General features: G+C 32.7%; 1 protein-coding gene across 1 annotated transcript in view; it reads right to left on the minus strand.

Annotated features, from left to right (window-relative positions):
- LOC149419876 (uncharacterized) overlaps positions 1-17,319 on the minus strand; it is a 126,799-nt gene that overhangs the window by 58,267 nt on the left and 51,213 nt on the right. Inside the window, exons 8-10 of the mRNA XM_089637559.1 lie at positions 13,336-13,387; positions 3,262-3,388; positions 2,488-2,596 (exon numbers count right to left, since the gene is read on the minus strand). Coding sequence (XP_089493685.1) covers positions 2,488-2,596; positions 3,262-3,388; positions 13,336-13,387 — 288 coding nt within the window. The remainder of the gene's footprint in view (positions 1-2,487; positions 2,597-3,261; positions 3,389-13,335; positions 13,388-17,319) is intronic.

A 17,319-nucleotide genomic window follows, 5' to 3' on the forward strand; every position in this document is an offset into this window, starting at 1 on the left:
TTTGTAAGTTTTCCCGTTCTACTTCCTATTCTATATCTATTCCGTTCATTTTTTGAAAAATCTCATCTTTGAAATTTTTTGAAAAATCTCATCTTTGACATTTTTTGACACTATTATCCGTTTTTCGCCAATTTTCTGGATTGTTCTTTGCGATTTTTTACCAATTTAAACTTACCGTTTACCATTTTTACGTATTTTTCAGCACTTTTACTGAATTTTTTTTTTCACTGTGTACTTTGATTGAGTCTGTTCACGAACTTTCATTATTGTGAACATTTCGCCGATATTGGGTTTCTCTTGTATGAAAACCTATTTTCGATGCTTTTAATATGTTAATTTAGCTGTGCTCAAGAAAATATCACCAAGTTTTACAAATTTTAACATTTTTCAACTTTTCCTACTGAATTTCGTCATTTTTTGCTAATCTTACCTTTATTAAATTATTTAACCATGTTTTCGCTAGGTTTCAACGAATTTTACCATTTTTTCACATGTTTTACTTGTTTTAACTTGTATTGTGAGTGTTCTAGCTTTAAACACATTTTACCATGTATACTATGTTTGGCAGTCTTTTAGACAGCGTACCGTTTATCAACAAATTCCTAATTTTTTGCCATGCTTTGTCATCTTTAACCACATTTGACAATTTTTCACAATACTGGTCGTGTTTTTCCATGTTTAAGCGTATTTACTCTTTTTCTACCATTTTTCTTAGTTTTCTTTATAAAATTTTCCCAAACGTCTAATGGTTAACCTGTTCCTCATTTTTCGTCTTGTTTTTGTCATTTTAAACCATAATTTACCAACGTTGTAAAACACATGCAAATATGGTTTAACATAGTAAGATACTAATATATATCTTTAAAAACAGTAAATGGTGGAAAAACATAGCGAAGGTTCATAAATGACATTTAATCAATTGATGATGTGATGAATCATTATTTAACATGGGAAATACGGTATAAAAAAATGAAACAGGTCCAGCGTAGAAAAATACTGTGAAGAATGAAAACATGTGCTAAAATAATCTTAAACACGGTAAAAATTCTAAAATGGGATAACATAGGGTAAAACATACAAATGTATGCTAGAAGACGGAAAAATGTGGTAAAACATACAAATATGTGGTGGAAGACGGTAAAATGTGGTAAAACATACAAATATGTGGTGGAAGACAGTAAAATGTAGTAAAACTTACAAATGTATGCTGGAAGAGAGTAAAATATGGTAAAACATACAAATGTTGGGTGGAAGACGGTAAAATGTGGTAAAACATACAAATATGTGGTGGAAGACAATAAAATGTGGTAAAACATACAAATGTATGGTGGGAGACCGTAAAATATGGTAAAACATACAAATGTTGGGTGGAAGACAATAAAATGTGGTAAAGCATATAAATATGTGGTGGAAGGCAGTAAAATGTGGTAAAACATACAAATGTATGGTGGGAGACCGTAAAATATGGTAAAACATACAAATGTTGGGTGGAAGACAATAAAATGTGGTAAAACATACAAATATGTGGTGGAAGACAGTAAAATGTGGTAAAACATACAAATGTATGGTGGAAGACGGTAAAGTGTGGTAAAACATACAAATATATGGTGGAAGACAGTGAAATATGGTAAAACCTTGAAAATCTGATTAAATTATGGCTAAAAAGGCCTCATCCGCAATCAACTCATCAAAATGATAGAATACCGTAAAAATATTCCGATTAATTAATTTATGCTCGTAAAATATGGTACAATATCATTAAAAACCGTTTAATGTAGTCAAATGTATGGCAGAAGTCTCTAAAAGAGCAAACAGCATGCTAAACCTTTAAAAACATTGTCAAATATTGTAAAAAATCATTAAAAACCGTAAAAACTAGTCTAATATATGACGGAAGACGTTTTACATGATGAAAATGACCTTAAAAAACAAAAAATGTGGAAAATATCACAAAAACCAGTAAAATATATGGTAAAACATGATTGATCTTTGAAAAGCATTGTGAAATATGGTAAACCATCATTAAAAATCGTAAAACATCGTAAAATATGATAAAACCATGAAAAACATAGAAAAATGTGGTAAAACGTCTCTTAAATCAGTTAAACGTAGTAAAAAGACGATAAAACATCAAATAACATAATTAAAACTTGAGAAACACAGTGAAATATTGTTAAATACAATTAAAAACCATAAATTAAAGTCAAGTTTATGGCGACAGACGATAAATCATCGTACTACGTGATAAGACCTTGCAAAACATAGTAAAAACACATCGAAAGAGTCTAATGTAATGCAATTTTTTTTCTATATGCAATGGTTTAGGACCCTTGTTGTTAAGTGGGGTATGATTATTCACCAAGAGATGTTCTGCGAATTTTGAGGATGTGTTTTTATTAACAGAGGATGCCGTTGAAGTAGGTGTTATAGCAGGTTGAGGGTCTACTTCCGATTTGCCCTTTCTAATCTAATGCAATTTTTTCTCACAGAGAGCTCGTGGGACACAGTCTCCGTGAGGGCGGTGACTGCGTACTTGCTGGGGGAGTAGATACCGGCGTTAAAGCCCTGGTGGCGAGGGATCTGGTGGCCCACAATGCTGAAACACACACATAACATGTATTTATTCATATGTTCCTTACAATAATTTCTGAACAATAAGTACAAATTAATCTTTTTTCAAATATTTTAATGTTTATAAATAATTTTTTATGCATAGCACAAAGGATGACAAGCCTGAAACACCCGTATTGTATAAATTGAAAAAATAAATGCCGCTGACGGGAATTGAACCCGCAGCTTTCTGATTGTCGGTCAGATTCTCTACCATTGCGCTACGTCGCGTCGGTTTATTCTAAACCCGCCAAATAATTCAATGTGTACACGTATGTTTCATTCAACATTTATTGCTTATTTGATTTGTCACCTGAAAAATAACCGAGATTTTCAGTGATGAATGCGTGTCTTTTATTCTCGAGATGTTTTTGCGAACGTTGACGAAGCACTATTATTTATTCAATTATTTTAGAAATGTGTCTTAGTGGAGTAAATGAATTGCGGTACCCCAACTAATCAATGTGCTACACCTATATGAAATACTAAGTACATTTTAAAACTGGAATGCACTGCTGGCAATCTTTAAATCTGAATCTGATACAGAACCTCTTGCTTCAAAGTGAAGTATGCTTCATCATTTCTTCCTTAATCTTTTAACATTGTGAATTATTTTTATTGATGAGTATGATAATAAGTTGAAAGTTGAACCTGTTGATATTGATTATCTGACCATCATCTCCTCGAGTCCTCATGCTCTTCAGGGCCTCCCGAGTAGCGATGCTCAGCGCTATCACATTCATGTTCAACACCGTCGTCCAATCTGATGTCTTTCCATCTAGAATCAAACAACAGACATTATGTAAACTGAAGAGAGACAATACTTTCAATGTCTGACATTTCAGCTTATGAGATTGGTTCCGAAAACACCTAGTCAGCAATAAGAATTTTAAAACTGTACTTCAAACTCAAGAATGGTTTTCTCTTTAAATGCGTCCGCAGATAAATCCACAAATAAATTAACAACTATAATTTTATCTGGAAGCGAGTCCCCAGCTTAATAAGCATTGCACTCATACTTTTTTATCACACATTTAATTTTTTATTATTTTATTTTAATTAAATTAGCCCACATCAACTTTCCCACTGTTCTGATGGCAGTATGCTATACTAGCGCGTCTTAGCAGCGAGCCTTCGTCGGGTTGGTTTCCTTTATAATAATAATTGTCATAACTGCCTTGTTGGTTTCAGACCTTAAATAATTTTACACTTATATAATAATTATATTTATTCCGGACTGTGGGGAGGTTGGTGCGATCCCAAACATACCATAGAGAGCATAAATATATATGTAAAGAAAAATATAATTTTCTTTAATTCAAGGCAATGCCGAGCTTGTCTTGTCATTGTGGCAGTGTGTGTCGTGGACTGTCACTAGCTGGATGTGCGCCACAGTACCTACACAGTCGACTCGATATTTCGTAATCTATGGTTTAAGACATAGTAAATGTAATCTATGGGTTGTGACAAGGCAGATTGATGGGAATAATTTCAATAATTTGTAATTGCTATCGTGATTGTGATTAAGGAATTGACATAACAATTAATAACATTAAATGTCGTTTCTTTCCTTACAGGTAATGTTTTGTTACTGAATGCTTTTCTTTATGTAAATCTTATGAGATTAACACAATAAACCTCTTCTTTCCTTACAGAGAAACTCAACTGTATATTATATTATATTATATTATATTCAACAAGGAGTGAAATTTATAATGTTTTTACAGTATTTACATTTTTGAAATCACTAGATACCCTTAAAATAAATCCCAGCATTTTCAAAGCTTTATTGGTAATTATTTCAATATGCTTGATAAAGTTAAGTTTCGTGTCAAACCAAATGCCTAAGGTATATGACGAACCGAATTTTTTTAAATAGGACCATACGGATGACTGGGGAGATTCATTCATCCAGACCGCTTTTTGTTTTTCAAAACGCGTTTCGCTTCTGCCTGGACGCGTTTCACAGAAAGGTAATTTTCGAAAGACATACATTTACGGAAAATGGAAAATGCTTCTCTTCTGGATTTAACGACACTAGTGCATTCTTCATCCCACAGTGGGGTGGTTTGTTTTATCTTAATGTTAACATTACGTTTTTTAAGTGTTAATTCTGCAGCTTTTACTATCATGTTAGGAAATAATTCACATTGTAAACTAGTGTTGACAAGGGAAGACTTAGATGCTTGAACAATGGAGTCTAATTCTGAAGAAAAATTTCTCCAATTCGCGTCTTTCGTTGTAAATTTAAAACTATTGTTTATCGAAAAGGAATGCGTGGAAGATAGATGGTGGAAGGTAATTATTATAGGAAAATGGTCACTGGAAAGGGGATTTTTAAGAATATTCCGAGAACATATGGGAATCACCGAAGATGAGCAAAAAGATAAATCGACTCCACTTTTCCGATGTTGAGGGGCAGTAAAACGAGTTGGAGATCCGTCATTAAGAATACATAAATAATATGTATCCATAAAATCTAATAGATTATGGCCAGAACGGTTTGTTAACTCACTGCCCCAAGAAGGAGAATGAGCATTGAAGTCCCCAAGTATCATTTACGGGGGACGAATCTAGGATATAAATGTTGACCATTCGTTTTCAACAAAAATTGTAAAGGGAGGGATATATATTAATAGTTATGTAATATCAGATACAACAGCTTCTACTTTCTGAAAATTATTGGAGAGAGTGTGGAAAATAATTTGTTTAAAAGGGATAGAATTATGTATAATAAAAGCAGTGCCACCTTTGCCATCCAGTCTATCATGTCTTAGACAGTGATATCCAGGAATTTTAAATTGGTATGAGGGTTTTAACCAGGTTTCGGAGATGGCAGCAACTGAAATATTATGTTCATCAAGTAACTGTACAAGATCAATTTGCGAATAGACTTCTACTATTCCATTGAAGTATTTTGCTCAGTTGCGGATACATCGGGAAGGCTAGAGAGTAAAGATTTCATATATTCGGCAGCTCTGGACGGTACTTTATTGTTATTTGAAAGGATCGTAATTAATAGGGTAATTAAAGTTTGAATAAAAAAAGAATTTTCAATCATGACCTTAGGGAAGATATCGGAAGTGGAAAAGTTTTTTAAGGCAGTCCCATTGGGAGCCTGGGATTTATTATTCCCCTTCGGGTTAAGTAAAAGATCATTATGTAGTTTTTTATCGAAAGAAGGAATAAATTTTGGATTAGATTTTATCGGTTTGAAAATTGTTTCTTTGTGGGAAGGTGAAAGAAGGGATTTAGGGGAAGAAAAATGAAAAAGAGAAGCGTTAGTCGTTATCTCTGCAATAGATTTTTTTGTGGGAGGGAATAATTGAGAGGCCTGAAAGTAGGAAATGTTGTCTGCAGCCATTGTCTGTTTGATATTTCTCTGTCTAGATAACTCTGGACAGGCCACACTAACAGCAGTTTGGTTGCCCTTACAATTAATACAAATAGGGTTATTCCTTGTATTTTGACACTGTTTAAAGGGATGATCCTCTCCGCAATGGAAACAATAAGGAGGGGAACGACAAATAGGTTTAATTTCCAAAACGGCAACAGTTGAAACATTGGATAGTCGGGAATCTGTATATTTCAACGGTAAGAGCGTTATAATAAATAAAAAGGTTTCTATATAGTGGTGCCGGTGGAAGTATCCTTGAAATTCAAACGACGTGCTTTTAAAACTTTTGGAGTTAATTGAGAGTCATTAAGAGCGTCTACTATTACTGTTTCTGATAGATCGGTTGGGATTCCTCTTACTCTGCCTATTCTGGTTAAATTAAAAGTAATTCTATGGATAGTTTGTATCGACCTTCCGGTTTTATTGATCCATTTATAATACCAAGGTTATTGAGTTTTGAGCTAAAAATAAATTTACCAAAATCCAGGGGATGAATTATTTTCCCCTGTTCAGTCCTTTGGACATTGACAGTAAATGGAGCTGAAGATGAAATAGAATACATAAGCTCAATAGCTTTTGCTTCTCGAGGAATGGTATCATTATAACTTCCATTAGAAATTGGGGCTTCGTTTGATTGTGAAAGAGATTTAATTTTAGGAGGTACATTAAGGCAAAGCGGTGGTCGTCGTTTTCGGGAGGAATGGTTACAGAAGTCTGAATATCATCAGAATCGTAGTCGTCTACAATATAAGAAATGGACTCAGGGTCCGGAGGTCGATTTTTGTCCTCCGCCATTTCAACAAATTACAAAAAAAAATCAAACAATAGTTATTTATTGTTTTTGTGTTTAATTCGTAGAACTCCATTTAATTTTTTTTTATTATAAATTTAATTTAGATTAAATTTGATAATATTATTATTAAGTTCTGCAAGTGTTTTAGTTTTTTATTATTGTGACAGCTGTTTCGGCTTACAAGGCAATTTTCAAACTGTGGTTAGTCCACATTGAGACGACGTATTTATACTATTTCAAATGTAAATTTTGAAGGTGCATACATTGATTTATTACTGGTTAAACCGATGACATGATCTATTGTTGGTTAAACCAATCTATATTTTCCCCTCAGTAAATGGTAATGAGTTCTTAATTATTTACTAATGACTTTATTGCTATGAATTATTTGGGTGCATTATACTGCTTGGGTTTTGTGAAAATACTGAGAAGTGGTGAGTAAATTATTTTCCGTACTTTATTAATTAGTGTTAAATTTGGGTCATTCGTTCGTTAATTGATTTCTAATTGTTCAAGTAAATTTAATCTAATGCCCTTTTTTTCTATATGCAATGGTTTAGGACCCTTGTTGTTAAGTGGGGTATGATTATTCACCAAGAGAAGTTCTGCGAATTTTGAGGATGTTCGGATGGTCTAAATTAAATTTATAATAAAAAAAAACAAACAATACTTATTATTTAAGAAATAATAAATGATAGAAATAATACAAGCAACTGCGTCGTAAACCAATAAAACAAACAAAAATAATGAATAAGAAAAGGTAACAAAAAATAAAACGTATCTGTACGCCACGCCGTCAGCAAGCCGTCAAACACAGAGCACTGGATGAAAACACAACTCTAGCGTATATCTCTCAACATCGTGAATCAATCGTCAAGCTATTTCCCGATGGCGCCCGTGCTACCTAACCGTGGAGCTACCTTCCGCATAATCCTAACATTAGAAAACACATTGCAAGGCATAGTCAACTTCGTGGTGGGAAGAAAATGTTTGGCAATCCTAAAAGACGGTCTATAGGCTATCTTACACGAAACGTTTTACAATGTCTTTCAATATGTCTTTATGTTTCCTACTACTTTGCGATGTTTTTTTACTATGTTTTTCAAGTGTTATCACATAATACGATAATTTACCGTCTGTCGCCATATATTTGACAAATTTTTCTGGTTTCAAATGGTATTTGACCATATTTAACTGTGTTTCTAAAGTCTTAATTATGTTATATGATGTTTTACCGTCTTTTTACTACGTTTAACTGATTAAAGAGATGTTTTTCCATATTTTTCTATGTTTTTCATGGTTTTATCATATTTTACGATGTTTAACGGTTTTTAATGATGGTTTAGCATATTTCACAATGCTTTTCAAGGATCAATCATGTTTTATCATATACTTTACTGGTTTTTAGTGATATTTTCCAAATTTTAGTTTTTCAAGGTCATTTTCATCATGTTAAACGTCTTCCGTCATATATTTGACTATTTTTTAAGGTTTTTAATGATTTTTTACAATATTTGACTATGTTTTTAGAGGTTCAGTATGCTGTTTGCTGTTTTAGAGTCTTATGCCATACATTTGACTACATGAAATGGTTTAAAATGATATTGTACCATATTTTAAGACCATGAATTAATTAATCGGAATATTTTTACTGTATTCTATCATTTTGATGAGTCGATTGCGGACGAGGCCTTTTTTACCATAATTTAATCAGATTTTCAAGGATTTACCATTATTAACCGTCTTCCACCATATATTTGTATGTTTTACCATATTTAACCGTCTTCCACCATATATTTGTATGTTTTAACACATTTTACCGTCTTCCACCATACATTTGTATGTTTTACCATATTTAACCGTCTTCCACCATATATTTGTATGTTTTAACACATTTTACCGTCTTCCACCCTACATTTGTATGTCTTACCACATTTTACCGTCTTCCACCATATATTTGTATGATTTACCAAATTTCACCGTCTTCCACCACATATTTGTATGTTTTACCACATTTTACCGTCTTCCACCCTACGTTTGTATGTCTTACCACATTTTACCGTCTTCCACCATACATTTGTATGTTTTACCAAATTTTACCGTCTTCCACCCTACATTTGTATGTCTTACCACATTTTAACGTCTTCCTCCATACATTTGTATGTTTTACCACATTTTACCGTCTTCTACCATACATTTGTATGTTTGTCACATTTTACCGTCTTCCACCAAACATTTGTATGTTTTACCACATTTTACCGTCTTCTACCATACATTTGTATGTTTTACCTCATTTTACCGTCTTCCACCATACATTTGAATGTTTTAATACAATTTACTGTCTTCTACCATACATTTGTATGTTTTACCAAATTTTACCGTCTTCCACCCTACATTTGTATGTCTTACCACATTTTACCGTCTTCCTCCATACATTTGTATGTTTTACCACATTTTACCGTCTTCTACCATACATTTGTATGTTTGTCACATTTTACCGTCTTCCACCAAACATTTGTATGTTTTACCACATTTTACCGTCTTCTACCATACATTTGTATGTTTTACCACATTTTACCGTCTTCCACCATACATTCGAAAGTTTTAATACAATTTACCGTCTTCTACCATACATTTGCATGTTTTACCACATTTAACCGTCTTCTACCATACATTTGAATGTTTGACCACATTTTAACGTGCTCAACCATATATTTGAATGTTTTACGGAAAAATACGGTAAAAATAGTGAAAATAGGTTTCACATAGTTAAACCTTGTGAAGAATGAAAACACGTGCCAAAATATTGTTTAACAGAGTAAAAATGCTAAAATGGGGTAAAAGAAGGTAAAACACAGAAACTTGTGGTGACGGACGGAAACAGACGGTGAAATATGGAAAAAAATGGTCTAAAAAAAATAAATTTAAAAAAAATGTTGTACACTGTACTTCAAATACTCAAAAACGTAAAATACTGTCTGATCGAACATTTCGGATGTCCGAAAGGACATTTTTAGTGTCCGATCGGACATTTCTAGTGTACGATAGGACATTTAAATGTCCCATCGGACATTTCAATGTCCCATCGGACATTTCAATGTCCCATCGGACACTTCTAGTGTCCCATCTGACATTTCTTGTGTCCTATCGGACATTTTTTGTGTCCGATCGGACATTTCAATGTCCCATCGGACATTTGTAGTGTCCCATCGGACTTTCTTGTGTCTGATCGGACATTTCTAGTGTCCGATAGGACATTTCCTTGTCCGATAGGACATATCTGGTGTCCGATCGGACATTTAAATGTCCCATCGGACATTTCTAGTGTCCGATAGGACATTTCTAGTGTCTGATAGGACATTTCTATGTCCGATAGGACATTTCTAGTGTCCGATCGGACATTTCAATATCCCATCGGACATTTCTAGTGTCCCATCGGACATTTCTTGTATCCGATCGGACATTTCTAGTGTCCGTTAGGACATTTCTAGCTATCATTTTTTTGAGTTTATATCGGCTTATAAGTATAAGTTTTTTTTATGGTACAATATCATACAAAACCGTTTAATGTAGTCAAATGTATGGTAGAAGACTCTTAAACAGCAAACAGCATGCTAAACCTTTAAAAACATAGTCAAATATTGTAAAAAATCATTGAAAACCGTAAAAACTAGTCAAATATATGATGGAAGATGAAAACTTTCTGAAAATGACCTTGAAAAACTCAAATTTGGAAAATATAACTAAAAACCACTAAAGTATACGGTAAAACATGATTGAACCTCTAAAAACATTGTGAAATATGGTAAACCATCATTAAAAACCGTAAGAAATAGAGAAAAAAGGTCAAAAATAAAAATAAAAACACTGTGAAGAATGATAAATTGTGCCAAAATAATTCAAAACACGGTAAAAATTCTAAAATTGGATAAAATAGGTAAAACAGAGAAAATTATGGTGGAAGACGGTAAAATGTGGTAAAACATTCAAATGTATGGTGGAAGACGGTAAAATGTGGTTAAACAAACAAATAAATGGTAGAAGACGGTAAAATGTGGTAAAACATACAAATGTATGGTGGAAGACGGTAAAATGTTGTAAAACATACAAATGTTTGGTGGAAGACGGTAAATATCGTTAAACACACAAATGTATGGTGGAAGACGGTAAAATGTCTAAAAACAATCACATGTATAGTGGAAGATGGTAAATTGATGTAAGACATACAAATTAATGGTGGAAGACGGTTAAATGTGGGAAAACATACAAATGTTTGGTGAAAGACGGTGGATTGTGGAAAACATGCAAATGTATGGTGGAAGACGGTAAAATGTTACAAAAACATAAAAATATATGGTGGATGACGGTGAAATTCGGTAAAACATACAAATATAGGTAGAAGACGGTGAAATTTGGTAAAACATACAAATGTATGGTGGAAGACGGTAAAATGTGTTAAAACATACAAATTTATGGTGGAAGACGGTAAAATGTGGTAAAACATACAAATATATGGTGGAAGACGGTGAAATTTGGTAAATCATACAAATATATGGTGGAGAAACGTAAAATGTGGTAAAACATACAGATGTATGGTGTAAGACCGTAAAATGTGGTAAGACATACAAATGTAGAGTTGAAGACGGTAAAATGTGGTAAAACATACAAATTTGTGGTGGAAGACGGTGAAATTTGGTAAATCATACAAATATATGGTGGAGGATGGTAAAATGTGGTAAAACATACAAATGTATGGTGGAAGACAGTAAAATGTGGTAAGACATACAAATGTTGGGTGGAAGACGGTAAAATGTGGTAAAACATACAAATAAATAGTGGAAGACGGTGAAATATGGTAAAACCTTGAAAATCTGATTAAATTATTGCAAAAAAGGCCTTGTCCGCAATCAACTCATCAAAATGATAGAATACCGTAAAAATATTCCGATTAATTAATTAATGGTCGTAAAATATGGTACAATATCATTAAAAACCGTTTAATGTAGTCAAATGTATGGCAGAAGTCTCTAAAAGAGCAAACAGCATGCTAAACCTTTAAAAACATTGTCAAATATTGTAAAAAAATCATTAAAAACCGTAAAAACTAGTCTAATATATGACGGAAGACGTTTTACATGATGAAAATGACCTTAAAAAACAAAAAATGTGGAAAATATCACAAAAACCAGTAAAATATATGGTAAAACATGATTGATCTTTGAAAAGCATTGTGAAATATGGTAAACCATCATTAAAAATCGTAAAACATCGTAAAATATGATAAAACCATGAAAAACATAGAAAAATGTGGTAAAACGGCTCTTAAATCAGTTAAACGTAGTAAAAAGACGATAAAACATCGAATAACATAATTAAAACTTGAGAAACACAGTGAAATATTGTTAAATACAATTAAAAACCATAAATTAAAGTCAAGTTTATGGCGACAGACGATAAATCATCGTACTACGTGATAAGACCTTGCAAAACATAGTAAATACACATCGAAAGGTAGTAGGAAACATAAAGACACATTGAAAGACATTGTAAAACGTATCGTGTAAGATAGTCTAGACTGTCTTTTAAGATTGCCAAACATTTTCTTCCTACCACGAAGTTGACTATGCCTTGCAATGTGTTTTATAATGTTAGGAGTAGGCGGAAAGTAGCTCCACGGTTAGGTAGCATGGGCGCAATCGGGAAATAGCTTGACGATTGATTCACGATGTTGAGAGATATACGCTACATACGTTTACATATTATGTAACCATGTGTCCCCGAAAGGGAAGGAGAGAGGGTTTACTGCTATGACAAAAGTCGATAAACTTACATTTGCAGGCGTCTTGAGTGGAAATTTACTAGACAAATATTTTTTCAATCAAAAATTCTCTTTCCCCGTAGGAATATGCAGTGAGGATGTACCGCCGAATAACAAAATACGACATATTTTTGTAGCCTGTTTACCAAAGTAGGTTTTGTTTAAGCACTGCCATTGACATAATCAAGGTGAAAATATTATAATTTGCTTGTCAAAATATTTCTAAGAATTAAAAACATCGCTCTTTGTTTCGAGGTTCGACAGTTGCGTAACTGAGGATAATATTCCAAACTTTATCAATAGTAAAATAGAAGGAAGTAAAATCCAAGTAGAAAAAATAATACAACGAAATCCCACCCAATTTGGATCTTTCAAGTTAACTATACCAAAGAAAGATTTCAAAACCTACACGAACAAAGAATTTTGCAGACTGGTAATGTTTTAAGTTATAAAAGAAACATCAACTTCATTATAGATATGTGCGATACCTACGATGTAATACTTTTGCAAGAAACGTGGTTATTACAAAACGAAACATCGAATCTATCCAATTATCCGAACATCCAGGGGTGGGGTACCTCTGCTGTAGATTGAACAAACGGACCACTACGGGTCCGACCCTACGGAGGAGTCGCAGTACTTTAATACGAGCTGCAGAAGTAAGAATATCGCTGGTATTCAGTCAACTACCAACGGAGGGACGATAAGCATACTGACTGTCTACATGCCGGTATGTCATGCGGACAACCTTACCGACTTCACCAACTACCTTTTCAAAATAAACACGATCATTCAATATAACACACACTCTGAAATCATTTTAATGGGAGATTTTAAGGCTCAACCCATATTTGGGAAAGAACTTTAGCATTTCGACACCGAAAATAAGTACAGTTGTATCGATATTGAAAGACTGACAAATGGCGCATATACATTTATTAGCGATGCAAACAAAACAATTTCCTATGAGAGTACTTCTTAGAACTAAGTGATGCCTTCGACAGGGTCTGTCATAAAACATTATGGGAGAAATTGAAAGCTAGGAATATACCTACCATATATATAAACAAACTATCCCGATGGCAATCCCATCAGGAAAATGTTATACGGTTTGTCATGTACATACTCTCATCCGATACTCAAGACCACGCCCTACATAGTTGTACTTCATTGCTATTTTTTTGTATCTAATTTTTCTACAAAAACATGTATATCTTTATGGGACGTGTGGAATCGCACTAACCTCCTGACATCCTGGAATGAAAATAAGTTTTATTGTGATTAACTAATTTTTAACCGCTTGGGGGAACCTATAGACGATAAAATTAAGTATTTATACATTTTTACAGTTCTTCACCTACATTAATATCCACGTTTTACTAAGTTTAACTACGTCAACTTCTACGACGTTTTTTTATGGGACAACGCATGTCAAGGATATCTATTCAGTTTCCGGTATTTAATTCATTAAAAAAATGCAATCTTTTATGTTCATAATTTACGGTGTGTAACTACGTTGACCGTGTTTACTCAATTTTATAGTGTTTTACCATGTTTTTCAAGGTTTAACTGTGTTTTGTCGTCTCCCACTCTATATATTTAAGCAACTTGTCATCTCTTAACATAATGTTATCATATTTTCTAGGTTTTACCATCTTCTGTCACATTAAGCATGTTTACCAATTTAGTTTTGGAATTTTCAAGTTCATTTTCCGTGTTTTAGAATATTTTAACATATTTTACATGAATTTATAGTGTTTTAGCATGTTGTGTACCTTTTGGATTATGTTTTACCATACTTCCTACATCTTTTAATGATTTTCAACGAATTATCAAATTTTCAAGCTTTTATCCATGTAAGAATTGTTTCACCATCTACCACCATAAATTTAATTACGTTTTAAATGATATTTTATGATGTTTTACCTCGTTTTATCACATTTATTCTCGTTTAACCACATTTATCACGTGTTGTGACGTTTTTTAGTATCTCACCACGTTTCATCATATTGAACCATGTTTTTATGATTTTTAACACGTTATTTGGTGAAATGTGGTGATAAATTCAAAACATCACCTCGGTTTATCACATTTTCCACGTTTTGAAACGTTTACGGCGTAATATATCGTGTCTTTTAGTATCTTACCGCGTTTGATCATATTTTACCATGTTTTTATGTATTTTTCTTCGTTATTTGGTGAAATATGTTGAAACATAGTGAAATATGGAAAACAATTAAAAATATACTTATAACATAAGAAAAATTGGAAAATCTCGCCAAAAATTAGTAAAATATGCCTAAAGGCCCTTAAAACCAGGCTAACCAAGATAACAATTTAAAAAAGGTTAAATATGGCTGTTTAGTCGAAAATGCGGTTAAAAGTTTAATGAATGGCAAAAGTTGGCATAGCACAGTTAAAATTCTCGAAGATGGAAAATACTGTCCGATCGGAAATTTTATATGTCCAGTAGGACGTCGAAAATCGTAAACTTCCGTAAAGAATGATAAAATGTGTTCAAATAATGTAAAATACGGTAAAAAAGATAAAATGTGGTTAAATAATGTAAAACACGGTAAAAATGATACAATGGGAAAAAAATTATTTTACGATGTTTTAACTTCTTTTATGTCATTTTGCCATGGTTTGCCACGTTTTCCACGTGTTGTGACGTTTTTTAATATCTTACCACGTTTTTTTATATTGACTCATGTTTTTATGAATTTACCACGTTAATTGGTGAAATATGGTTAATTTTCGAAACATCACCTCTTTTTATGACATTTTGCCACGTATCGTCCTATTCAACCATGTTTTTATGTGTTTTACCTCCTTATTGGGTTATACTTGGTAAAACATTGAAAAAATCAATAAGATATGTAAAGCAATGAAAAAAATCGGAAAAATTTAAATCTGTTTAAAATCAGTGAAATATACCTGCAGGCCCTTATAGACCAGGTTTACCTCGTTTAAAAATTTAATAAAAAGCTAAATGCTGTCAATGATTTAATAAATAGCAGTATATGGCAAAAAATGTAAGATTTAGAAAATCATACCTTAAAACTAGGTTAACACGTAAAAACCGTGAAATGTGTAAGCGTAAAAGTGGTACAATGCAGTTGTGTGGACAAAGACGTAAAATGCCTGTTTAAAATGCAGTAAAAATGCAATAAGTAAGTTGAGACGCGAAAACATCAATACACGTTAATACTCGCTAAAACAATTGTTATACAATTAAAGACAATATATATTCATAATATTAAACCATGTTTTTATGAGTTTTGTATGAAACACCGTAATACATGGAAAAAAATCATAAAATAATGTAAATCAATGTAAAAATTGGTAAAACACGCTAAAACAAAGTAAATAGTGATATAATATGGTAAAACAAAACGAAACGTGGTTAAAACGTAAAATATTGGAATTCATTGTGAATGTCAAACAAAAAATTGAAAAATTGATCAAACACGGTAAAACAAGGGATGAATTGTGTTTAATTTGCTTAAACAAGAGAAAGCACAGCAAAATTTAGAAAACATGGTATACTAACTAAAAGACTGTATTTTTTACCATGTTTTATGATATTTTACGGTAGTTGCGATTCTCCATCATATTTGTGTTTCTGCATTTTTACAGTATTTTGTCCTTTTTACCATTATTAACCATTTTTATGCTTTTAAGCGTATTTAGTGCTAGTTGCGTTTCTCTATCATATTTGAGTTTCTGCATTTTAACAGTATTTTATCCTTTTTACCATTATTAACCATTTTTATGCTTTTAAGCGTATTTAATTCATATCATCATATTTTGGTTTCTGAATTTTTACATTATTTTATCCCTTTAACCATTTTAATGCTTTAAAGTGTATTTAAATGCTTATTGCTTTACTCTATCATATTTGTTTTTCTACAATTTTAAAGTATTTTATCATTTTTACCATTTTATGCCATTTTTATGCGTTTAAGCGTTTTATCCCGTATTCTGATTTTTTAAGAAATCAATTTTATTTAATTTAATTAATCTCTTTACCTTTAACCACCTTTTTACAATAAAGTAAGAGTTATTTAACGTTGGACATTATTACTGCATTTTACTTTATTGATTAAGTAACTCTTTGCCGTTGCTATTTTTAACGTCATTTACCGCTTTTCAACTTCTAACCGTAATTTCTCATTACTACGCGTTAGTATGTTTATTGTTGAACGTATGCATTGACGCATCCCTTTGAAAAATTGTGGAGAAAATTTTGAATTTATCAAAAGAATTGTAATTCTACAAATTATTGTATTGACAGATGGACAGAAATGTCCTAACAAAAACATCCGACGTAGCAGTTGTCTAAAGTGTTGTCCAATTGGATAAAGTTATTCCCATCGGACAATACTTTGTCCGATCAGACAATACTGTGTCCGATCGGACAAAACTGTGTCCGATCGGACAAATAATTGTCCGATCGGACAAGTCTGTGTCCGATCGGACAATACTTTGTCCGATCGGACAAAACTGTGTCCGATCGGACAAATAATTGTCCGATCGGACAATTCTTTGTCCGATCGGACAGGTCTGTGTCCGATCGGACAAGGCTGTGTCCGATCGGACAAGTCTGTGTCCGATCGGATAAATTATTGTCCAATTCTGATGGACACAGACTTGTCCAATCGGACACAGACTTGTCCGATCGGACAAAGTATTGTCCGA

This window comes from Hesperophylax consimilis, chromosome 11 (genome assembly GCF_061612785.1).
Source record: "Hesperophylax consimilis isolate HC1 chromosome 11, BYU_Hcon_1.0, whole genome shotgun sequence".
NCBI lineage: Eukaryota > Metazoa > Arthropoda > Insecta > Trichoptera > Limnephilidae > Hesperophylax > Hesperophylax consimilis.